The following is a 25296-nucleotide window of genomic DNA, read 5'->3' as shown; positions in this document are numbered from 1 at the left end:
GCGAGTGTGTGCAGTTGCACTTAAAACCAAATTACAGCTTTATCTACAAAATGATGTCATTCCTGAAATTGAATTAAATCCATCAAGTTCAAACTCTGTCCTTCAAAAAGATTCAGTATACATTCAGAGGGATCAACACTTGTTCAGAAACACAGGCTTTTAAATGACAAACGTTCATAAGCATTAGTAGGTCTGCACAAAATCCCTGTTAATTCGACGAAAATACACACTCCAGAAAGAGTACACAGTACACAATCCGTGATTGCTGGAAATTCCAGGATTTATCCCATTCTACTCTTTTGGGATCAAAACATTCCTTCAGAGTGCATCAAAGGAAACAGTCATAAAGAAAGAAGGAAAAATGATCATATGTAAAACTAAACAAAGAAACCAAAAAAAAAAAAAAAGTGAGGGAGCGCAGCAGCAGTAGCAGCAGCAGCACACTTCAGCAAAAGTACTCACGCAGAATCTACTGGCCAGAAGTTGATCAGAGTAACAGGACTGCAAGACAAAAAATGAGGAGGTGAAGAGAGAGGCAGAAGAAACTCAGCAGCAAAATAATTACAGAAAGGTTTAAAAAAAAAAAATCACAACAACTAAAAAGCAGAAATCCAACAGACCAACATGAATGGCTGTGAAGAGCAACCAACCAAAAAGTGAGGGAAAAAAATTGAAATTTAAAATTTAAAAAGAGAAAGAAAAAGAGAGCGAGAACAAGCTGTGTGCAATTGCCATTAAACAACTGAATAAACTGGTAAAAAAACCAAAGGGAATGGGGTTAACACATCGATTTCTCCATGTGCATCATTATTGCCTTTTTTCCCCACAAAAGTCTTCAAAGCCATTTAATAAGACTAAATTTATAGGCTGAAAAAAAGAAGAAATCATCTGGGAAGCTCACAGACACAGTAGCCTAATTAAAAAAATAAAACCAAGCAAAGATACCCATTTGGAAGAAAATAAAAATTTAATGAAAATATCATTAGTCTCCAAATTGCGTATCAAATTCAGACGTTCATAAGACTGTCAGTAAGATCATGAGTATTTTTCTTTTACTAACTGAAGCTGAAGTTGCATAAGGACAGGTGAAAGCAGATAAAGGCAATGGCAACTGGAAGCCCAGCTTGTGTTTTCCTGCCAGCCAAGGTAAACAGAAATGGAAGACATAAAGAGGCTTTATGCATTTAGGAAGTGAAAGGAGTTGGCACCAGCTGGGGAGCTCAAATAGTGTACCAAATGAATTGCTATTTAGATACTTCAGAGCTACTCACGTTTCCATGTTGTCTCCCTCCAAGACAGTTTGCACAGGCAGGTAGCCCATTCGTGGGTGCTTTGCAAAATATCTTTTTGTTCGAAATTTGTTTTTTAGTACCTTGGCAAAGTCACGGACGTCTTCTCCTGAAGTTGTCTGAAAGCCACAAATCACAATGAAATCATCTTTCATGAGGTTATCACTGTTTTTCAGTTGCCTCTTCCTTTGCTGGGTCACTTGGAAGAGCTGTGGTCACACAAAGCAGAGCCGCCAACGGCTCAAGCCCCAGAACTGCAAATTTTGTTTATCACCGTCACCTTACACAGCCACACCGTTAGCAGGAAGGAAGGAGGAAAAGGGAAGAAGCTCCAAAACTCCCTGACTGGCTCATGCCTCACCTTCGGTGATCTCAAGATAATCATTAGACAAGAATTTGTCATTTCCTCACCTGGCTCCAGGGACTCTCTGTCTGCTTTTCGTTCAGCACTAAAATGGCTGTAGGGGAGGACACACGGCCAGTTCGTGTGTCCAGTCTGGTGCTTCACTGGCTGGATCCCGACTCTTAACACATCTCATGAACTTGTCAGTCCACAAAAGTCTCCTGGTACGTTTTCTTTCTAGTCTCCCTTCTCAGCCTCCTCTGCCATTAGTATTTTGATCAAAGAGAAACAAAAAGCAGGTGAGAGCTGCTGAAAGCTCTTAGATCAGTTGTTTCTTCCTGCACCTGTTCCATCTGAAGCTATCAGGCATTTAAGATCAATACTCCAAGGAGACCACATTTTGCATGAAGTATTCTACTCCCTTGCCTGCAGCAGCTTTCCTTGCTGCTGTAGAGACCAGCAGAGGAGTGCAAAGCGGAATTAGTTTCCTAAAGACCAGAACGAGCCAGAAAGAGTTCAAAGGATGTCTGCTGGGAAGATGTAAGATTTATTGAGAGCCTGATGAAGAGTCGGGTAATTTTCTGATGAATTTTAATGTAAGACTTCAATTACCTTAGTCAGGCTGCACTCCCTTCTCTCCACCTTGCAGAAACTAGACCCTGAAATACTGCTCTTTTACAGTAAATTAAGTTCTTCTTGACCCACATAACAACATTGCTTCTCTAGTGTATCCACTTTAAAGGAAAGAAATGAGGGAAAAGTTAATCTTTCTGACATTTTTAATGAGTTCTATGCCTTCTACTTAGAGTGGAAGGAGGTTCTGAGACCTATCAGTCAAGCCAACCCTGACAGAGCTGCTCAAACACAGACATATAGATTTTTAAGAACTGCCCAGGTAGAAAAATTAAGGATGCCCTGAAAAATAATCTGAAGAAAGACTGAAAAGCATTAACAGAAAAGACAAATATTATCCCTGTACTTATGACACCTACGAGCTTCATGTAAAGCTGGAAAGTCTGTCTGGTAGAACAATTCAAGTGTAAGCAATAACCGGCAGAGAAGTGACACAACAGAATCTACAAGCCAATACATCTGTATTTTCAAGAAACTGAGATAATGTTTGATAATATTAAGTGTCACTTCCTTAATACATCAGAATTAAAGACATTTGGGGAAGGGAGGGATTAAGTGTGGCCAGACCACTTAGAGGACTCTGGAAAGGGGATTCACTGAGGTGATGTTCTGCCCCCCCTGCCCCAGCAGGAGGGAATTCCCTCTGCTGAATTCCATCTGCAATGTCATCAGTAGACCACACAGAGCACATCAGCTGGAAACAGAGAAAAACTTTTAATATTTAGTCTTGGTATAAATGGATTAAGCACAGCTTTCTGTCCAGTTTGTTCACCTGTGGCATTTATAACCATTTATTCCTGCCTTGCCTATTTTCAGTGTTGTGAACACTTTTTATTGCATTTGACTGTAATTTCGATTAAGTGTTTTCAGGTATGGCTAACAATAAAATATTCCTTGCTCCAACCTTCCTAGGACTGTTATTCCCCCCTCACTCCCCCGAATCTTATGCATGACAACCACACAGTAAAACACTGTGTTTACACAGAAACATCCTGACCTGTCTGGTATCACAAGAATCCCAAGAAGAAAATACGTCTTCTAGTGACAACTACAAGCATCAGGCACCAATCACACGATCCAACTGTCATTTAAAAAATGTTTGAGGAGCACAAGAAAGGCAAAGAAAATGTGATGATTATTTTGTGTACAGGATGATAAACTGAGGCTATTTGCAGCCAAACTTTCTGATTTACTGCACGGATGTTTTATTACATATGATTTTCAGAGTAAAATCACCCAAACAAAATTTCTCAGCAGAACTGGTTTATGAAGAAGAAACAGTGGGGTTTCAACATCCCAGCTGTCTTAAATCTAAGCAACATACAGGCAGTTGAGTTGAGCATGTTCCAAAACTATTCTGAAACCAAGACTATTTCATAAGAAATAGGTATTTTTATTCACATAGGAATAACTTTACTACCATCTGACTTTTCCCAGTTTGGTTTAAGAAGTGCCTTGACAAACCCAACCCCAGATCTCAGCCCTGACTTTAAACATTAGCTGTAGACAGGTATATCAGTTTGACATGCTTCCTTCTAACAAGGTGTTTTTTATGCTTATGTGTCACTGTTCATTAAACCCAAACAGAAAAATAAGCCTACATTTACATCTCAGTCTATAAGTTGTCTTCTATGCTTTATTTGAAACCTCTTTAAAAGTCACATCTCTGAACAATAAATTGAACTGTGTTGCTTTCAGGAATAATTGTTGCAATTTTTCTGTCTAAATGAAAATTTAGGCAACTGCCTTGCCCTTATTCTGCCTCAACCTTTTGTGGGAGAGGAAAAGTTATCACCTTCCTCATATATTTCGCATGAGTTCTCAAATCAAAGCAGAATTAAAGACTGCAGAGCTTGAAAATTTCTGAAAGTAAGAGGAAGGGAGAATAAAAATATCAAAACACTTGATTGTGCTCATCTAACTATTGCAAAGATAGTATCAAAAAAGGCATCACATATCTTATGTCTGCCAAAATGCATTTTAAGGCGAGAGATTATAGTCCAAAGGAAGACGAAAAAATGTTCCGGCATGTACATGCAAACCCTTTTTCATTTATTTAGGAAACAATTACATTCTAGACATGATAGTTTCAGTAGATGTTTTGTTCAATCTCCCAGTATTTGGGTTAATATTTTTTAATAGCAGCAACATAAAAAAGAATGGGGCTTGCTGTGTGTCACATTCACTTCCCTCCCCCACTCTCAAGTTAATCCTTCTTTAACTCAACTGGCTGCTGGTGCAGCCAGGCACAGCACATTAGCACGGGCTGCTGGAGTTCAGGATTCACAAAAAAATGTACTGGTTGTGAATGGTTCTTTATTCTGATCCAGCAAACTGGATGCCATGGCAGGTTTTCTGTTCACCACCGTTTTCTCCTATTAGTAATCTGCACTTTTAGGACACTGCGTTGCAATGAGTTGCTGCAGGCTGGGGGTGTGTCTCATAATTCTCTTTTTCATTTCTCTTTCCTCAAAACACATCAACAGGTTAAGAAAACAGTTGGAAGATCCTGTTTTCTGCACTCTGTGCACCATTCACTAATCTCCCATATTTCTTATTAGCAAAAATAAGAGTGGCAAAGTGTAGAGCAAACTCGCAGTCAGTTCAGCAAGGAGGTGGAAGGAACGCTCCAAGGCGGTCAGTCGCTCGCTCACTCTGCCTGCAACTCAGATCATGAGATTCTGCTCTAGGAATTCCTGCAAAGGAGAAGTCTGTTCAGACCTGCCCGGGCAGCACCAGCAATTCCCTCTGACTTGTGCAGCAGTTCAGGTAAATCACCCTTTTCAGTAATCTCAATCCCTGGGGCACGACACTGAAAACCACAGCCAAGGAATATTGACAAAGCACCAGCAATTGTGTTTTAGTGCCTTTGCAGAGATTCAGGTGAAATACTGCCAACTGAAATGCTACAGTAGAAGTTGATAGATAATGTAAATAACTATCCATAAATGAAAACTAACGAAAATACTGGCTTGCTTTATATTTTAGGGGAATAATTTTTTTTCTCTCTTTTCTGTCTCTAAGAAAAGCTGAGAGTCTTTACTTCATTTTGGCCATTCCTTTTTGCCTGGATGAAGATGTAAAGACCATTCATATAATTTTATAAGGCTAGCCCATGTATAATTTTGATGCTTTACTTTCACCATTTATATTTGACCAGCAGATGAAAGTACACGACTAGGAATTGTCCCGTCTCACCAGGAAATGCCAACCAGAGAGTGCACTGCTTCAAGACCACCATAAACAATGGCAAGAGTAGCTGAAAGCTCAGTCGTACTACATGGTGGAACAATAACTGGAGAGTGCCTCTAATTTATGCCCCTCCACACCGGTCAGGAGTGGCCAAAAAGAAAAAGGAGCATGCTGAGAGGGGAATACAGAATTTCCTTTGCCAGCTGTCTGGTATGAAAGAAATGTTTACGCAAAAATGATCCTTTTGAGAGCTGTGCAAGAAGGCTGAAGACCCTCACCACACCATCACTGCAGCAAACCTGCACTGCGCTGCATTAAACTTCTGCCCCCAGAAATTAAACCCAGCTTGCTACCTTGAGAACTTCCCTGCTATTTTATACCATCAAGAGATCATACAATACAAAGGTACTGCTAAATAGTAAAGAACTTGAAAATGCAACCACAGTGTTCTGTGGGAAAGCAAGTGAAGCAGCAACTTGCTGAGGAGAGGAAGGAAAATCCACATTGATATGGAGAAAACATTGAAACCTAAGATATGAATGAGTATTTGCACAAATCACGGGCTTCCGGCCAGATCCATAAGGTGAACTATAGCACTAAACATGGAACAAGTCACTAGCACACAAGAATACACTACAACACAGAATTGTACAAATAGTGAACTTCAATTTACTTCAAACCATTGGCATATCCTTTACTAAGCATCAGAAATTGCTGGCATGTATAGTAAATAAAAAGTGATTTAAATATGGGAGAAGCAAGAAAAGCCACCCAAATGCTTCATTACCTTGTGCATAGGAAATGAAGTTTTTCCTTTCTAGGTAAGAAGGGATAGTAAGGGTCAGTAAAACAGCTACTTACTGGTGTGCAGTATTCCACCATTGGATAGTGCATTTTGTGACCTTTTGCAACACGGCCAGAGAAGAAGCAACTTTGGCAGATGTCATAGTTAAAGTGCTTTAAACTTCTGTACCTGAAAGAGGATAAAAGAAATTTCACAACTTCAGAGCTTTGTATGTGACTGCTTCATATCAGCCTGTCAAGTTTTCTGTGTTAGTGAGTTCTCTTCCCTGAGATGTCACACGGTGTGCAAAGCCCAGGAATGCTCCTCCGCCCCTGAGGGACAGGTACTGCTGCCTCAGATGTCTGTCAAAGGTCTGAATCTTCAAAAAAATTTCTAACATTGGGCAACAGTGAAGATTTCTAAAAAATCACTCTCCTTTAACATACGAGAGACACCACACTTTTTATAACACTAACTTCAGATCTTTTGCTCTTCATCATGATTCCTAGCACAGAATGTCCTCATGGAGGAAAATTCCAGAAAGTAATGCTCTCTCAAGTAAGTCACTCCGGTAACCCCCTTGTGTCCTTCCTAGCACCTCTATAAAAACAATTTTCCTGCAGAGCATTCCATCCGTGCAAAACTCCAAATGCACTTTTGGGCCATTACTTAATCTCATCAGCTCTATGAGGCAGCTAACTGTTGTATCTGCTGTGCTGAAGTGCTTGAAAGAGCCGGAGGCATAAGGATTGTCTTGTTCCAAATACACGAAGCAGTTCAGCCACAACGACCTCAAAAGAACATTGTTTTACATGTACTGAGCGCACAGTATTAGCTTTCTAAAAGCCTCCCGATACAGTATCTTTTTGTCAAGTGTGTACACAGAGTTTCAATGACTTGCAAAGACAGAGAAAAAATCTGTGACAGACAGATTCTACTACCATGATAATAGATTTGTTATATAAATTTAAGAGACAGATGAGATCAGTCAAGTAAAATGAGACGCAAACACAGAGATCCAGTGTCCGCCTCCTGAGTTTCTGATGCCTACAACAGACTATCCATTCACTTGCCATCCTTTGATTTTTCCAAGTGCCGCATTTTTCAATTCCACCTACTTGTCTTTGGCTGGTTTATACAAAACCGTGTAAGTAATACAGTAGTTCATACAGTGTATCTGGGAGCAGAAAAATTAGACTTTGTGGATGTGTTGAATTACTCACATCCAATGCACAGCTCTTCCTCGGTAATATTTATTATTTCCCAGTTAAGATATTCAAGAGGAATAAAAGAAGAGGGAGAAAAATTTAGATGATTAGGGGAACAGCCTCAATGCAAAAAAGCCCAGATTCAAGACAAAGCAATACCTTCATTAGTTCCCCTGTTTCCCACTGCCTGTGAAACTGCATAGCAGAAAGCACTGCCCCACTACATGCATAAAAGCAACATTCATACTCTCCCAGGTCAGAGGAAAATGATGGCTTTTCTGTGTAGCACGGCTTGCTGCTGTTATCTGTCTGGGTTTTAGAAACAAAATTACTGAAAGCTCTTTGTAAACAACATGATAACACAGAAGGAGAAACGCAAATGTTAAAAGAAGACTGTGCATAAAAAGGACAGAAAACGTACAAAGCACCTATTGCAAAGCAAAGTGATAAAACAAGTCCAGGCATAATTGAAAGTGAGTATTTACTTAGTCCTTAAGTGGATTCTCAACAGGCATACCAACACACAGCCATTTAACAACACGGTGACTTATTCATTGCCATAGTAACCACGGTGTCAATCCAGATGTTTAAACGGACCAGCAACATTTCCCCCACTCCAGGTTAATGTTCCACCACCAACATTCTTTCTCTGAGAAACGCACAGGTAGCTTTACATGTCTGAGAATTTTCAAGGGACTTCCCTGCTTTATGCCATGACAGAAAGCAATTCATCAGGATCCAATTCAGAAAACGCAACTGCATGCATAGGACACGCTGAATGCAATGCAAATTGTATTAGTTGTGCAATCCAACAATCATTTTGGTTGAGGCATGGAAAGACTGGGACACAGAGGAAGGGCCATATCTTAACTGAGAGATGATTTTTGTCCTCCTCAGCTCTCACACCTAGAGTCTAGGTGTCACTCTGCCTCATGTCCACATCACAATTATTTTTTCCAGGAACAATATGGATAAAATCAAGCGCATGGTTTCCCTGGAATCAAGCAGAGCTCTTGATCCACCAAGCAGGAGAATACATGGCTGAAGCGAGCGAGTTTATACCTGAATCCAATAATGGGGCACTCCTTACAGATGTTACACTTTGCCTGGTGTTTGGCAGTCTCGGCAGCAGCCACCCTGTGCAGGACAGGCAGCCACACCATGGACTGAGGTTCCAGCCTCATCCAGTCCAGGAAGAGGGCTGCTTCGATCTCTGGTTTGTTGTTGGCCTGTAATACAAGGGGAAAAAAGACAGAGGCTGAGCACAAACGATCTGTCTATTACCAGCTAATTAACAGTTCAAGCTATTCGCTTCCTGTCGACTCCGTATCTTCTCCCTGAATATACTCCAGCTTTTCCCAGTCCAGCCAGTCATTAAAAAAAATGAAAACTCCAAAAAATCTGCAGGATCCTGCCTTCAAGCTAGGAACTGAAAACTATTATTAATGTTTCAAATCCCTCTTTCTCTTATTCCCTATTTCAATAGGCAGCACTACCATGTACTTTGTCACAGAGAAAATCATCCACTTACAGGATCACCTTTGATGCCTGATCTCACGTTCCCCGTCTCTCTTATCTGAGCCTGCATAGCACTGCTTCTAACCTATTTTAAAAACTGTTTTATCCAAGCCCTAAAAATTGCATGTCTTTTGATCAAAATTCCTTTCTCCTTAACATCCTTCATTATGACACTGACCTTTCTACAAAACGCACGTGTAAAGGAAATCATTCAAACCCCTTCTCAAGCCTGTTGTTGAACATGTAAACCCTCCGCCTCCTTAAATGCCCCAAAATCCCTCTTCCCACCATGTCATCTCTAAATTTCCCATCACTGACTGCAAACACAGTACAGTTCTGTCTCACAGAATATGAGCCTCACGTTCCATTACATCCCATGTTCACCTCTTTACCAAGAGCAGAAGAGTCTATGAACACTTCTCAGCAGATCCATTCCTTTGCAGCTTTCCCACCCCATCCTAACCAGTGTGACATTTCAGGTAACTCTTCTATGATAACTTTAAGGAAGCTCAGTCACAGAGACAAATCCCACTGTGACAGGTACCATGCACACACCGAAAAATGATACATCATCCCTACCCAGCAGCACCTTTTTCTACAGTATAGAAAATGAAAACAGCAAAGAGACAATAAACACAAAGTGACAGGAGACAACAGTGACCTCTCTACACGGGTAGAGGTCTGGTATAGACACTGCAGAGAACAGCACAGAATAAAGGCAAGGAGCATCAGAAGGGATTTTAAGGAAAACAGTGAAATGACGGGAGTCAATGTTTACAGGAAACATCTCTCTGTCGTGCAGGATGGTGTGAAGCCTGCACAAAACTAGTTGTCTGAGAACCTGGGAGTTGGTTTCAGTGCTGAAAGTGAGGTGATGCATCAGGTGGAAACCACGAGGGATTCTGGCGGGGAGGGTTGGAGGGGGGAGGACGTGTCCGCACAGGGAACAGCCCAAGTGATGAAGCAGGATACCATCCTGCTCTGTTTCTCTAAACCATCACTACATGCTAATTCCAATTCCTCAAGACATTTCCTTCCATGCTACCCAGAGAAACAGCATATTTAGGGTCTGAATATATCTAAATCCTCTGTTTTCCTTTTTCTCTGGGCTTTCAAATACAGCTCTCAGTGGGACGGTCTTTTATATTTCAGACTTCACAAGGCAGACAGTCTTCCTTTGTGGTTCCAAACCTATTTGAAGCATTTAAATAAATAATAAGCATTAATGTATCATGTACATGGATCAAGATGAATAGAGGATTGAGTGCTGGGGGTTTTTATGCTTACTCTTAGTTATTTTTCCAGTTTCTCATGAAATCTGAGTTTAGTATGATCTAGCTCAAACCTTGTTCCACTAAAAATGCTAGCAACAAATTTGGAGAAAAAAATATCACAACTGATCTAAAGGAGAGAGAGCTATAGGGAAAACCAATTAGCTGTGTTTGTTTTCCTTTTCTTTTTTTAATCTAACACTGTTTATAACCTTGACAAACAAATTAACTGATCAATACTTGAAGACTGAGAAAAATGCAAAGTCTCTTACATGGAACCCCTAGATGCAAAAAAGATGTGGAATACAAACCCTATAATATCCCTTGAATAATGCATTGCATTAAAATTGACTTAAAATGCTGCTGCAATACTTCAGTTTGTTACAAACCAAGATTCTTGGTCAGGGCTTTCTTCTTGAGATGCTAGTTTGGGAAACCATTTAAAGACTTCTGTGACTACATTTAAGATCCTCATATATGGATTTCCAGTACAGTCAGAAACATTCTTTTTTGGATATTTGGGGTAAAACCCTCTAACCACAGCATATCTACAGTTATTCAGATAAAGTCTTTCATAATTTGATAGTCGCTACCGATCTGTATTAAATGGAATACACATTGAAGTATTTCTGAAGACTTCTGCATTAAACCCTATTGTTTCTTCATGTAGCTACAGGATTCAGGAACACCCCCCAGCAAAGTAAAAAGGAGAAAATCAAAAGCACAATAAAGTCCAGCTAACACTGGCAACAGAATTTTTTCAGAATACCAGATACTGCCTTCTGCCACAGGACATCAATGAATTCAGAGGAATTGAATTAATTCTAGAATTCTCCCAAGAGAAAGGTATATTTATAAAATATGATCATCTATATGTCTATTTTTCAGCTAGAGGCCCAGGCATTAAAGGGTCTGGAAAGAGAATTTCTGTGGCTCACTCAGGGAGCCAGCATCAGCCAGGAACTACACTGGCAAACCATTACTCTGTCTAGCAGACTACACTTTCTATACAGAGGTCCTCTAAGCCTCAAAAAAAAATTTAAAGAGGATCTCTTTAATATACCATTTCTAACAGAAAAACATGAAGTGTACAGAAATGCTGCAGTGTAAGCTGCAGTCAGAATAAGAATGAGCTGCTCAAAGCCCTGCTCTCCACTTGTAGCTGCTTTAAATTTGCAGGGAAAATGCTGCGGCAATGAAAGACTTTCTGTAACACCCAAAGATCTATTTTAATTTTGCAGTCACTGTCAATTGCCAGCAGTCCCAATAGCTGCCTACCCAGAGCTCTGCACGCTGGCTGTACAAGACCTGTGCTCAGAGAGATTAGGTGCATTAAAATGTATCAGAACTGGTTCCGAATTATATTACATGAAGATTTAAAGCCACGTGGAGCAAAGCTGGTCAGGGTCAGACAGTACAGGACACACAGTTCTCGACTGTTCCCTGAGCTGCTATTACGATTTTTTTAATAATCTCTAAATCCGGTAAGGCAGCAGCTGAAGATTTTACATACAGGAAAAAGGCTGAATTCATACAGTTCATATCTGAACCAACAAGATCAAGCTGTAAAGAATATTAATGATTCTTCTCTTGAACACATTTCTGTGCAACTCCCAATTTTTATGGTAATAACAGAGTGAATCATAAAGTAAAATTCATAAAGGCCTTTCTATCTTACAAATAACAATTTGTTATGGAGGACATTCAAATTCATTATGTTCCAGACATCTGTTTTTCAGTATTTACTTTGCAGAAACAATGGGGGAATAGGAAGTTGGGTGGTGCTAGCATCTTTATGCAATACTTGGGAGTTGAGTTTTTTTTCCTTCTTCCAGCTAGTAGTTTAAAAAATATTCTATGCTATATTAACTGTCCATAATATGAAATACGCTCCAAAATACAGTTGGGATTTTACATGAACAATGTGATATGTTTTTGGACTAAGTCAATCAACAGAGCAGAAATTTCTGATAACATTTCTGATGAGCTAGATTCTGTTTATGTGCAGTGTAGGAAATCGACTGGAAACAGATCAACATTGTTAATTTAATTGTATTTTTCATCCAGGATGGAAAGCTTTACATTAGCAAATGGCATTTTGGACAAAGTAACCTGAGGAATAGGATTCATACGACTTGTTAAAGTTTAAAAGTGCAGAGCAAGCCAGTAACAGCAGCCCTGTCTCCCCAGAGTCAGATTTAACCCTGTTCAACCTTGCCTTCCACTCCTATATTACACTTGATTGCATTGACTACTCCAGTCAATGTTTTTAGTGTTGGGGCCAAGAGTAATAAAATAAAATAACATGAACTCAGAAGTGAATTAGTGTAGTTTTATATCATCCACACTTGAACAACACCATCCTGCTGATCCCCATCCCCTAAACCATTTTAAAATAGCTCTCTAAAGCAGTTCACTTCTAGGACTCCTAAAGTCTGCCTCCAAAGTCAGGCACAGGTTCACAAAATCCTGCTGAAATAAAACCAGAATTGCTGGTTTATGACATTTACAGCACAGCAGCTTGAGGAAGGATTTACTAGTTCCCTTTGGCCAGCTCTCTCTTGTCAGAGCCAAAAGCAGATGAAATATCCTATGAATAGAAACAAGGGCTGTCTGAATCTCTTAAAAGAGATGAAGTTCATCAACAGTAACACTGCATTTGTAAGTTATTTTCATACAGACCTGTATGTAACTATATATAGTTATTTGTACACAGTATTGGTATTTCTAAACTGTTCAAAAAATAAAAACAATAAACAACCTCAGCCAACTCCTCACAAAACAACTGCCCAACCTTTTTGAATCAAACCATTTATGGCCAAATTCACTATTAGGGTCCTGACCCAGGATTTGCAACAGATAAATGCCACCTAAAAGGACTAACAGCCTTATTTTAGCTTTTATTTGTCTGCATAGATACACTGGATTTGGACACAGTTAAGTGGTTTTAGAAACGAGGCTGATCTTGCCTTACCATTGATCAAGTACAAATCTAGGAATGCAGACTATACAACACAGAACATTAAAATACTTTGCTTTGTCAAAGTGAAATGAAACAAGGTTTAAAATACATATATGAATGAACTGCACATATTTTACTACTCCTTAGCTTCATCTGTACTAGTTTTTAACATCAAGTACTCTAATTCAAGTTCATCCTTGAAAGAAAGAACACTTAAAGTACCTTATAACCGAGAACCAACTATCCAATATTTTATTGAGAAATGGCAAGGGACATTTTCATCTGAGCTGCACTCTGCTATCACATCACATTTCTTAAAAGTCCCAATGTCACAGTAACTCATCCAAGGCAGTGATGTGAATTCCTAGGTCCTGTTTACACTATATGAGGAAAGCATATTAATAGTTTTCCACTGTGATTAAAATACTGTGTATGCGTCCTTCAGTCCATATCATTTCCCTATCCTGTTTACTTAAAAAACATACCCATCACAGAACTAAAAGGAAAGTCCTTTCACACTGCAGTAATACTGAATTCACTCAATTTTTCATAGATCTACAAATTGCTTTGATGCATTCTGAGCTTAAGCAGACCTATACAGTCTTCAAGTGGTCACTGGATTAAGCTCTTTGCTCTCAGTTAAAAATATTTTTTTCTTTAAAATCTCAAAGCAGAAATTACAACCCTCTGCCCCAAACGTGAAAGACGAGCCCCATGATATCCTCCTCCTCCCAACAATTATTACCAGCACCTTTCTGTAAATGAAGAAAACTGTGGAAAGCACAAGTCAGTGCTGAGGGAGTGAGAAGCAGCAGGACAGCAGCAGCAGCCCCAGGATAAGGGGACCCAATTCTCAGGAGAAGCAGTGGGCAGGCTACTGCCAACAGCAAGGCTGGGCTCCTCCCTCCCCAAGCCTCATTCCCAAGGACTTACACTTCGAAAAGCAGGAGAGATTTCCCCTGTTATCGCTGGGAACAGTAAACATCCCCTTTTTTTCTGCTGTTGTGAAGACAGACAAGGCCGTTGCCAGGGCACCTAACCTAAGGGAGCTGGGAGAGCCATTTCTGAGGCATATGGTTGTTGCAGACTCTGACATAACTGCAATTTATTGTTGGCTTATCATCACTAGAAAGAATCAAAAAAAAAAAAAAGGAAAGAAAAAAAACACCCCTAAAGAAAAAACATTCCTCACCGTGGGTGTACAAAGAAAGACTGAATTTAGTTTCCACGCAGTAATGTAAACTATGAACCCCCACAATATTTTTTAAAAATTAATTATCTCACTTTGGTAAAAGGACCACCAGGAGCCCCCTAAGATACTCCTTGGCTGTCCAACTTCTCCAGCCTCTCCATTTCCTGGGCTGATCCCTCTCCCCACGCCAGCACCTCTCTGTTGCCCCCCAGCCTGTGAATCCTGCTGCCTACCATCCTACACTGAAAGGATGTTTCTGTGTTTTCCTTCTCTCTTTCTCCTGGAAACTTCTTATTTCTTCCCCCATCTCCATTCCCAGCGGCTCCTTTCTTTCATGCATCATTCTACCCACTCTCTGTTTCCTTTAGCACTATTATTCCTACTACTGTTATTACCATCATTCCCTAAGGGTGGCCCTTCTTAATTCCTTCTCCCTCCCCTCCATTAGGCTCTCCCTATGCTTGGATTTGTGCTCCTCTCCCTAGGACTCCATCCCACCTATTTTTGTATTTCCCCTCCCCTGTTGAGCCTCCCTCCCCCTCTCTGGCCCTCCTAGAACACCCTCTGTTCTGCTGCAGCCCAGGTCAGAAACCACCCTCCCACTCTTGAGAGTTAAAAGGAGGCTTCATCCAGAGGAAAAAGAGAGGATGAAGTTCCTTTTACTGCAGGTAAGAAGAAAATCTATTTTTCAGCGCAGGTAAGAGAAGGAAGCCTCGGGTTTTCCAGTGTTCTGATCTATGAACAGGTCAAGGGTTGTGCCCAGTTGTGCTTGGGCTTCTTCTAGAAATGCCAGCAGATGGATGCAGTACAGTGTTCAGCCTGCTGGCATGTCTTCATCTGTGATGACAGTGTTGCTAACTCATTTTATTCAAACAAACAAGAAAGACCTTATTCCAAGGTCTTCTTCCTCCTTTATAAAAACTGGCTTTGAATCTTCCATCACTATGAGTTTATTGTTTTATTCCTAGTATAAACACACAGAACAGCAGATACCTTTCACAAAAAGCCATAGTTTTGCCAGATCCTGAGGTCACTTTTCCTTGAGTTTTTCAACAGTGTTCTTAAGCACTGTTGCCATTCACTTGGGGAAAAGTAGAATCCAGTGAGTCCTAATTTCTGAGGAAGGTCATTTGTACAAACTTTTGACCATGAATTTGCTGCAGCATCAGTTTGTGTTAGTGTCACTTGAAAGCCCAATATGGAACTCGAGGCTTGAAAGCCACAGCTCTATTACTACACATAGTTTATGAGCATGGGTTATCCACCCAGGACACAGCCCTATAAAACATTCATTTTGAAATGGCATCAAGTACATATTAGAATTATAAAAGGTCAAGACATGACTGATGGAAACAGGAAAATGTGAATCCTGTAGAATTAGTCTGTTAAAAGAAATTAAAAAAATACAGAAAGCAAATATCCCATCACAACTGAAGTTAGTGATGATTTTAGAATTAGATTCTTTTCATAGTCACTGTGTGTAAGCAGTCTACTTCCAAGCATTAATATTCATTGAAAACACTTGCTGTGTTTTGCTTACTACAGAACTGAAACTACTACATAATGAAACTTGAGCAGCAGGCAAAAAACCAAGCAATCCCCCCCTTCCCCAACCAAACAAAAAATCCCTCAGGAACAGTCAGGGGACGGGAAAAGAGCTTTCTTCCATTGTAATGTAGAAGATGCATTTAGAGTTAATCACAGACCATACATTACCTCCCCTCCTCTACCTTTTCATTAAGCAGCTGTCTTCATCTTGTGCATTCTGCTGGTAGTTATGATAAGGATGAATAATTCCCATAACTCTCTTCCTCCCCAGATTAAATAATTTACAAGTTTGAAAAAGAGCCTCCAGTTTGCTGTGCATTCCTTAACAGAGAGGACAGGAATTCTTTCAGTACTCTTTACAGAAGACTGGCATTAGCCATTCAAGGAGTGGAAGGAGCTCATGGAGCACTCCTCGCCCCTAGACAGCACTGCAGGCAGTTGCCTATCGCTCCCCTGGGCACCTGGCTGTCACTGGTATGAACATGCCCAAAATTTAGATTAGCCACTGCTGTTCACCTACATGGCAGCAATAAACAGTGACCTACTGCTGGAAATAGAAAACTGTAAAACCAGGAGCTGCTGTAACAAAGACTTAAACTGTTTGCAGGGTTCAGTTACAATATAAGCCCTGACAACAATTATCTGCTGTCTGAGCTAATTCAAATACACCTCGTCAAAGGAACGGCTTGATACACCGACAAACACCACCAATAAACGACCACAGTACCCTAATCCTTCTAGATTTTCCATCCTGTTCAGAAAATCCACAGTGAGAAAATATGAACTTACAAACTGGAAGCAGCTTCTGACGCTGGGCTCGATGTTGCTGCCCCCGAAGGAGGCCACTTCCCCCAGCTGCCGCGGGATCTGGATGGAGTCGTGCAGCAGCAGCCCCAGCCGGCGCTGGTCACAGAAGCCAGTGGAGCTCGCCACTTGCTTGAACAGGTCTGGAGGAAGGAAAAGGACCCCAAAGGTAAAGAATCACTACCAGAATGTGCCAAAGTAACGCAGAAGCTTGCATCGTTTCAAAGGCTCACAGGTGCAGTCAACAGCCTCGGTGGACATGAACATAAACATGTCCTTGTTTCGGCTGCTTCTCTTCCCAAAAACACTGTTGTTTTCCTATGAAACATGCAATCTAGTGATAACTTCTAACAGTATTACTGGCTTGTATTGCACCTGGTAAGAAAGGCCATTCTAAGACAGTACCTGTGACATTATGGATGATAGAAGCTGTAACTCTGTAACACAACTAATCAGACAACAATCTCTGAGCTACAACATAGATGTTTTAAAAATATTTTTTAACAGTAAAATAATTTCATACAACATAAAGCACCCTTTTCAATTCTTAGCAATCAATGTAAAACTCAGAGAATCCATTTCTCCTTTGGATGAGTTGAAATGATAAACAAGAGCTCCCTAACTTTGATATATCATAATGTTTTAATTCAAGAGAATTTCTAAAATAAAATAAAAAAATTACAGTACAACAGAACCTGCCATCCATCAGGAATATTAATATGATATTAATTTTTAACTTCTGAAGTGAAATGTCACTTGAAGCTATGTTCTGTTACTGCAGCATTCTGGAAAAAAATCCTTACAGGACAGAATTATTATCACTTCATAAGATCAATTCAATTTGGTGGGAAATAGTTATACTATGTATACATTGAGGAGGTTATAGAATTTATATTAATAAGAAAAACCAGGCTAGCTTTTACTGAAATATTTATTTGGTAACATCTCTGTTGACAATACATTGCCTGAATAAATTCTCCTTACTTTTCAAACAGTAAAAAAAAGAGCAAAAGAAGACTAGAATAAAATAATGCTCTTTTTTTGGAGCCACCTTAATATTTCATGCAACACAAGGGATGCAATTATAAAGGTGTTTCAGCACTACTCAAGGTAACTTTCCTAGTGTTGCTTTGACACCTGTTTTCTTCTAAAGGTATAAAGAAATGGATAGAGAAAGGATTATATTTTAATTACATGAATTTCACTGTCGCAAAGTCTAGTTTTATAATAAATCATTTTGGGATGTAACCTTCCATCACCTCTGCAAGCCTGAAGACTTGTGCTCTAACACAACTAACTCTGCTCTGCTGCACAAATGCGGGAAAAAATTTTAAGGGCTGCAACTCATTGCATACTTGCAGCCATATTAACAACAACTGCACTACGACCTCAGCATGGATGGCAAAGTCAGACCACAGCCTGACAGGCACAATTCCTTCCTCTCCCACAACTATTCAGCTTTTGATTTCCCCATCATTAAAACATTAAGTGTCCTATAACCTCGAGAAGGTTATAGGACACATCACAGGTTATGCATTACCGTGCATACACACTGCAGGAGAATCTAAAATATGAATAAATGTTTTCCTTTATAACTTTGACAATCCTCAATGAAATACCATTTTGAAAAATACCTGTGCAGAGTAATTTTCTTAAAAGATTTTCTGAATATTTTTTCACAACACCCACATAGAACATCTAGAAATCTAAACTGTGACATTCATTGTGATTGCCCCAAAATCTGATCCAATTATACATAGTTATGCATAGACTCTGTTGTTGGTACTGTCTCTTTTCTCTTTAGAGTTCTTCAGCTTTAATCAGTAAAGAATGAAAGATAACAATTGATGAAGAACTGCTATGGCATTCGGTCAAATCCTAAAGGTCGGTTTTTAGCAGTACTTTTAAATGTATGAATGAGTGATACTAGTTAATTTAATAAGAAAGTTACTCTTGAGAATTACATTTATCAGTTCTTTTTTGGATCCTAGTCTCATTAATGAACTGATTCATTATTCAGGTAAGAATAAGACTTCTAGTGGAATTTTTTCTAGTATTTCGTCTATTAAAATATGCATAATTTGCATGCCTTTAGTATTTATTTAATGGTAGCAACTATATTTAAACACAATGTACATAATAAGACTGATCACAATGTGAAAAAGCATTTTAAAAAGTTAATGTATTTGAAAATAGTGTAATGAAAGTGTCCTGTAGACATGCATTTTTGTGTATGAAGGTGTACCAAACCAGTGGTCTCCAAAAAGGGGTTCTTGTGCCCCAGGGAGTGTTCAAAACAATCCATTAGGTTGCAGTATGGAAATATTTTTTAGTGCTATTAAATAGATAAAATTAAAATTTTCAAAATAGTGTTTATTTAATCTTTATCACATTCCTTCTAGTACTTTATTTTCTGCATGCTCTATAATGCAGACAATATATCAATACACTGGTACATGTATATAATTTATAAATAGATATGCATCTATTGGAAGTGCATGTTCAAAAATTTTTTACTGGTAGGAGTGGGATCAAAAATATTTGGAGACCACTGTGCTAAACTACCTAAAATCATACTAAATAGATAACTTAAAAGTAAAAGGTGGAACAAATTAACACACTTTGCATCCAGAATATCTAAAACTATTACTTATTGTATGCTATTTAAATGTTTATGCAATAAATAAAAGGAGGAATAAAACAAGAATATAAACATAAGGTAAAACCAAAACAATTAGACTGACTTACATCTATATTTATCTTCCAGGTGTGCTTTACAAAGGGATACAACACCAGTTTTGAAAGATAAGACACGGATCCTTCCTGTTCGACCCCTAATGGAAAAGAAACACTGGCTGATAACACGATCCATTCATACCATAATTTGTTTACTGTAACCAAGTTCACAGCAGTACTGTGTGCCTTCCTAAATTAAGTCCCACAGAGAATCATGCTGCAGAGCACAAGCTGGGTTGTTAGGTAAGCCAGAAACGAAATATAAAATATAGTTGTAGCTTCATAGGTATAGTTGAACTGGACTGTACTGTTGTACCAATTTCTATCAGAAATAATTCCTTATCCCCTTTGTTTGGGCAAAAATGAGTGAAAAGCCTTTACCCTATGCTTATTTGAACAGGCTTCTCTACGAACTGCTGCTGAGCAATTCTCAGAGAAGATGAGGTCCCTGACAGAACAGCAAACCAGCCCCTTTGCTGAAGACAATACAGCTTCACTTTCACTAGAAATGTGATGTAGCAGTTGCTTTTAGGAAGTCTTTGCTTATTGTCTGTCAGCCCTGCCCTGACTTGTTGAAAAGGCAACAGGGAGCCAAGCACAAAAAGCAGCCTCTGCCAGCAGGGTGTAGCGACAGAGACACTTGCAAGACATTCACGTGAATGATGAGACTTGCCTAGAAATCCTAGCAGGCAGGGAGGCATGGCAAGGCAGTTATGCCATTAACACCACGGTGTGGTTTCTGAGCTCCTCCTCGCAGCGCTCAAACCTGTCCTGTGCAGTGCCATGGGCTGGAACACTCACTCCAGTCAGTCCCCCCTGCTGCCTCTGGTCAGCCTCCCCCTCACACTCACTCCTGCCTTGTAACATGCCCATGCTACTACTTTTGCTTTTTAATGTGACTGTGAGAACATCCTCTTCTGAGCTGCAGGCAATGCAGTGACAAACCTTCACATCTTCTCTCAGTCATCTGGTTTAACTCAATTTACTTCCAGTTGCTGGCTTCCCCCCTCAGACTTTTATTTCTGATGGCATTTCAAATTTGTAACATCTATTGCAAACGAAGACATATACAAAATAGGAAGCTAGTGCCTAAAACCAACATTTTTGAAGCAGAGCCTTAACAGCTTTGAAGCATCACCAATCAGATCACCATTGGGAGTAAGATAAATCATACAGAGGCATGCCGTGGTCATGCATCAGGCTGCACCATTCCACAAAGATGCAAGTTGTCTTTTTAATCCTATGAAAATGTTGTGGAGCCAGTGCTGCTCATTTAGCCACACATCTCCCCTGCAAATCCTACAAAAGGTGCAGACACAAACTGGCGGATAAAGCCAAATTTAGAATTTGCTACCTTTTACTAAAGAGTCTTGTGTTTTCCACCACAAATAAGCACTTGTTTACCTATGCTTTCTACACTCCACTTCTCTTACTCCTCTCCCTCAAATCTTTTCCAAATTAATTATAATCTGTGCCCTGAGAAACTCCTCCTGATGAATACCAGGCTCATGCAAATTATACAAGAGAAGAATGTAGAATGATGATTTCTCTGCAAGGCATATTAAATTGAAACTTGTATGAATCATGAGTTGTTCAGTTCACTCTCCTCTCCTCCCAAGTCAAACCAATAATTTAGCATGCTACTGCAAATGAGCATGAGTGACTGATCAATTAAAACAAATTCGAAACGAGCTGGATTTGCAGAGATGTGCCCATAATTAGATCAGTCATTGACTGTGAATTTGATTAATATCTTTACAAATGACAGTTTTCAATTATAAGAAAAGTAAAGATTCAGTACATTTAATTAAATGTCTCCGGTACTGCTAAGCACTTCGGTTGATCTCTGCCTATTAAGTTTACAATGAAAACTAAACACGTGCAACCCCAAGGTCATCTCTCTTACCAGTGTAATTCAAACTCGAATTTAGGTAAAATAGCTACAAGCTTTCCTCATGCATAAAACACCTCTGTGTTTCATTGTGTCCTGCAATGTGCAGCTCCCTAGCACACCCAGGGAACTGCCTGGAGGCAGACAATTATAATTTCTAATGTTGTACTTGCAGTACAGTGCAATGTGAAGAAAACCAGACTGGACATGGCAAACCTAAACCGGAGCAGCCTGTGGAATGACCTTTAGTTCCCTCTCTGCTTCTGATGTGGTTGATATGGATTAACATCCCTAGCACATCTTTTTTGTTTTTCACAAACTGGGTGTCTTCGTTTATATGTTATTTACGGTTGATGATAACTCAGGAGTGGATCAGAGTTCTGTGAAAGCCAAAGCAGATTAAAGAAATAAAACCTGGCTCTTAAATGAATATAGCCCCATTCTGCACTGGTACACCACAAGAAATATAATGTAATCTGGGTAATCCACTTCACAGGGTACTGCAGATGCTGCAGAGGATGTCACAAACAACTGGCTTATTGGAGGTGACCCTGCAGGAAAACAGTATCTGTACAAATCTGTATTTTTTTTTTTTTTTTGCAGGTGATCACTGAAGATCCAGTGCTGGATAGAATAACGATATTATGCCACTTCACTTCAGTATCAATGGAAATATCAATGGAAATACAGTAATTGTTCCATGTCCTTCCATTTCTACAGGTAAATGTTTATTCTGCCACAGTGATGAGCTGAAGGTGGCTGATAAAAACCTTAAAAATGCAAATAATAGACTCCCAATGACATTTTTTCCACTAAATTCACTAAATAAAAATATAATGGCTTATTCTAAAATTAGCTTACAAACGTGTGTTGGAATTTGCCTATGCACTATGAGCAACATCATTAACCCACTGAATAGGAAAACCCATAAATTTTGTTCAGGTACATTTAGTCTGTTGTATTTACACTTACAGGTACAATTTTTAAAATTGAATTTTGAATTAAGTATTTCTCAAATCTCCTGACTGCTAAGGGTTGTAAGCACATTAGATTAAAGATAAGCCTTTTCCATCTTTGAACGAGAATGACAGAAAAGTATAGAAAATTGACATATTTGATAAGGTTTAACACCAGAAGTACAGCCACATACAAGAATTTATATGATGATGTCCATTCTGTTGTTTCTTGATAATTCTCTTAAATTTCTTTATCTAAATAAATTAAAAAGCCATACAAAGCCATGACCTACTGAAGACATGAAGTCACAGAACTGGCTTGAACACACATATTGGTCTGAACATAGGAATCTGCTTAAAAAGTTCTGTTTTCCAGCTCTCTCACTGCTTGGCTTAATAAATCTAGGATTGTAAGCCTAAGCAAGGGCTCTATTGATTCAGCTAAATGTAGCCATTAAACCATTAGGCTTATTAGGTTTATTAAACTTTCACTTCAACTTTTTCAGCTCCAAGCCATCCATGTTATAACGAGGCAGAGGAGCTCGTTGCCCCTTCCCCCCTTCCCCACTCCTGCTATTGGGAAAGCTCCCGAGCACCCCCAGTCCAGAGCACCCAGACGTACGTGTCGTAGACATTCAGCAGCCAGTTGAGGCACATGTCCACACAAAGGGGAACAGTGACCAGGTTATTGTGCTCTTGTTCCAGTCGATCGTAAATGGTGGTCAGGCAGTTAATGATCTGCAGGATATCCATCGGCTGGTCATTTTGTTTGAGGTTGTGCTGGTCCAAGGCATCACATGCAGCAGACAGACTCAGGAGATCCACTGTTAGAATAAAAAAAATAAATCACAATAAAGAGTGAAGAGAAACAGTGGTTGCATTACCCACGTCCAAAAAGTAAATAGCACACTTTATTTGGCTTACGTGCTGGGCCAGAGGACATTTTATGTCCTCTGAAAGTCACATGCAAAACTAGTTTCAAGACTCCTGCAAATGCACTGTTTATTCAGCTATGGCCTTAGAGACCAGAGTGTATGTTGCATTTTTAGCTGTAAAGTACCTATCAGGATCTTTGATCCTATGGAAATATTACACATAAATTACTATGTAAGTAAAAATTATATATTTCATGCTTTATGTTCCTACAGATAGGCTAATATTTGATTACTGCATTCACCAAGTGTGCTCTCGACATAGTACAGGTCATCAGCTTTACTGAGATGTGCTGTCCATTTCTTACACAAGTTCAGAGATCTTAACTGAACCAAACTCCATAAGGAATACACAAACAAAGAACAACTGAACTGTGATTAACCTCTCTGTTAATTTTTGCTCTAGTGAGAACAGGGAAAAGAAGGTTCCAGAAACATTAAATGGCCTGGTTTATTATTTCCTAATTAAATTTATCAATTTTTAATTCTGAAGAGCATTTACAGTTATAAATACCTTTATGATATTACAGAGTAAGACACATTTAAATATATTAGTCAACATACAACTGAGTTTTTTGTCACAGACATTTAAAAACTTGGTTTTTATTCCAATTTAAGTCAGCTGTGTTTTGAAATTAGGATGTCCTAGGCAAAACAGCTCTTAACCTCTGCATACTAACATCACCAGGAGCATCACACTTAGGGGGACACAAAATTATGGGATCCCCTTACAAAGTAAAACAGGAATAAGAACAAAGGAAATCAGAAAAATGAGAGATCTTGACACAGGTCTTCCTGCTGCCACATGAAAACCCTTTGCAACTCCTTGCAGTGAATTTCCAGAGTGTGAGCAATGGGGATGTTAAAAGCCCAGATGCTGTTAATCCTGCTCATACCATGAGCAGTCATAAAGTGCAGCATGATTCAACATGACCCAAGGGAGCAGCATCTGGTCCAAAATGAACTGCCCAAAATCATCTGAGAAATTCTTCACAAAACTGGAAAATAAATTGACCCAACTGCAAGACCAGTTTTTCTCTCATTGGAATAAAAATGTGCTCCTTGAGTTCCAGTAAGCAACATCTTAATGTCAAGAAACCTCCATAATCTGCAGAGGCTAAACTCAGAATACCATACAGGAATTTTTTTAGAACTTGATCCTGTTTAAGGGCACATTTGCCAAATTCACACTTGAGTATCCTATTTTACCAAGTATGAAACTGCCCCTTTGATGGCCTAGTGGGAGATGAGAAATACCTGAGCTGCCCACAGGGCTGCTTGGTTATGCTGCATGGACAGTATGCTGAGATTTCATAATTGCCAAAAGAATTTCAGGAGTATACATTTCATTGGAAATCAATAGGGACTTACTTCTGCTACTAAATCCCTTAAGCACTTTTGAAAATTTCATCCTCTGGGGCCTGACATACCTAGTACTAGATTGAATAAGGAAAGCTCAGAATGCTATTCCTATTATTAAACCAAGAAATTTAACTTTGAATCTATGATTTTGTGCAGGGGTTTATCGGAACTTTAGCTTTTTTCACATTAGCATATAGATATTTATTAAAAGAAAGTATTTTGGAATATTGTGTTTAATCCAGTAGCATACAAGGTTTAGCTATTCTAAGGTCACTGTTATATCCCACAAAAGCATCAGACCCAGTCCTGAGAGTCTCAGAAAGATACTTTTCTTCTAAGAATTTATCAGTCAAATCGAAAACAGAGCACAGCCCTCTCAACACCTATAACTCTGAGCTTTAGACTGAACTCTCAGTTCCTTTGAGACTACGAATCAACGGTAATTAAATGAACCCCTCAGGCATCTGACTGACAGCTTAATTATATATGCAGCTACTGCTAAACATGGGTCATTCCACTTTGTGAAAGCTTTTCCCACTAATAAGCAGCATATTCTGAAAAGCCTTTCAGCCCACTCTTCATCAACCTCCTGTCCTATCCTGAAGTTAATAATACATGATCATCTCCTAACAAGCAGAAAGTGCTTGCCACTACGCTCTGCTTTAGGGAACCTCT

General features: G+C 39.4%; 1 protein-coding gene across 11 annotated transcripts in view; it reads right to left on the bottom strand.

Annotated features, from left to right (window-relative positions):
- DMD (dystrophin) overlaps positions 1–25296 on the bottom strand; it is a 991087-nt gene that overhangs the window by 35625 nt on the left and 930166 nt on the right. For 7 of the 11 annotated variants that reach the window (XM_018084043.3, XM_018084032.3, XM_018084034.3 and 4 more), the window contains 7 exons: positions 22950–23151; positions 19493–19578; positions 16730–16887; positions 8512–8678; positions 6319–6430; positions 1272–1408; positions 463–501 (listed from right to left, as the gene is read on the bottom strand). In XM_018084043.3, the coding sequence (XP_017939532.3) occupies positions 463–501; positions 1272–1408; positions 6319–6430; positions 8512–8678; positions 16730–16887; positions 19493–19578; positions 22950–23151 (901 nt within the window). The remainder of the gene's footprint in view (positions 1–462; positions 502–1271; positions 1409–6318; positions 6431–8511; positions 8679–16729; positions 16888–19492; positions 19579–22949; positions 23152–25296) is intronic. The other 4 variants (XM_018084033.3, XM_018084037.3, XM_018084042.3 and 1 more) reach the window with 1 other exon arrangement.

This window comes from Manacus vitellinus, unplaced genomic scaffold (genome assembly GCF_001715985.3).
Source record: "Manacus vitellinus isolate BGI_N305 unplaced genomic scaffold, ASM171598v3 scaffold_7_pilon, whole genome shotgun sequence".
Lineage (NCBI taxonomy): Eukaryota > Metazoa > Chordata > Aves > Passeriformes > Pipridae > Manacus > Manacus vitellinus.
Note: the sequence above shows the minus strand (reverse complement) of the source record. Positions and strands in the feature narration are given on the sequence as shown.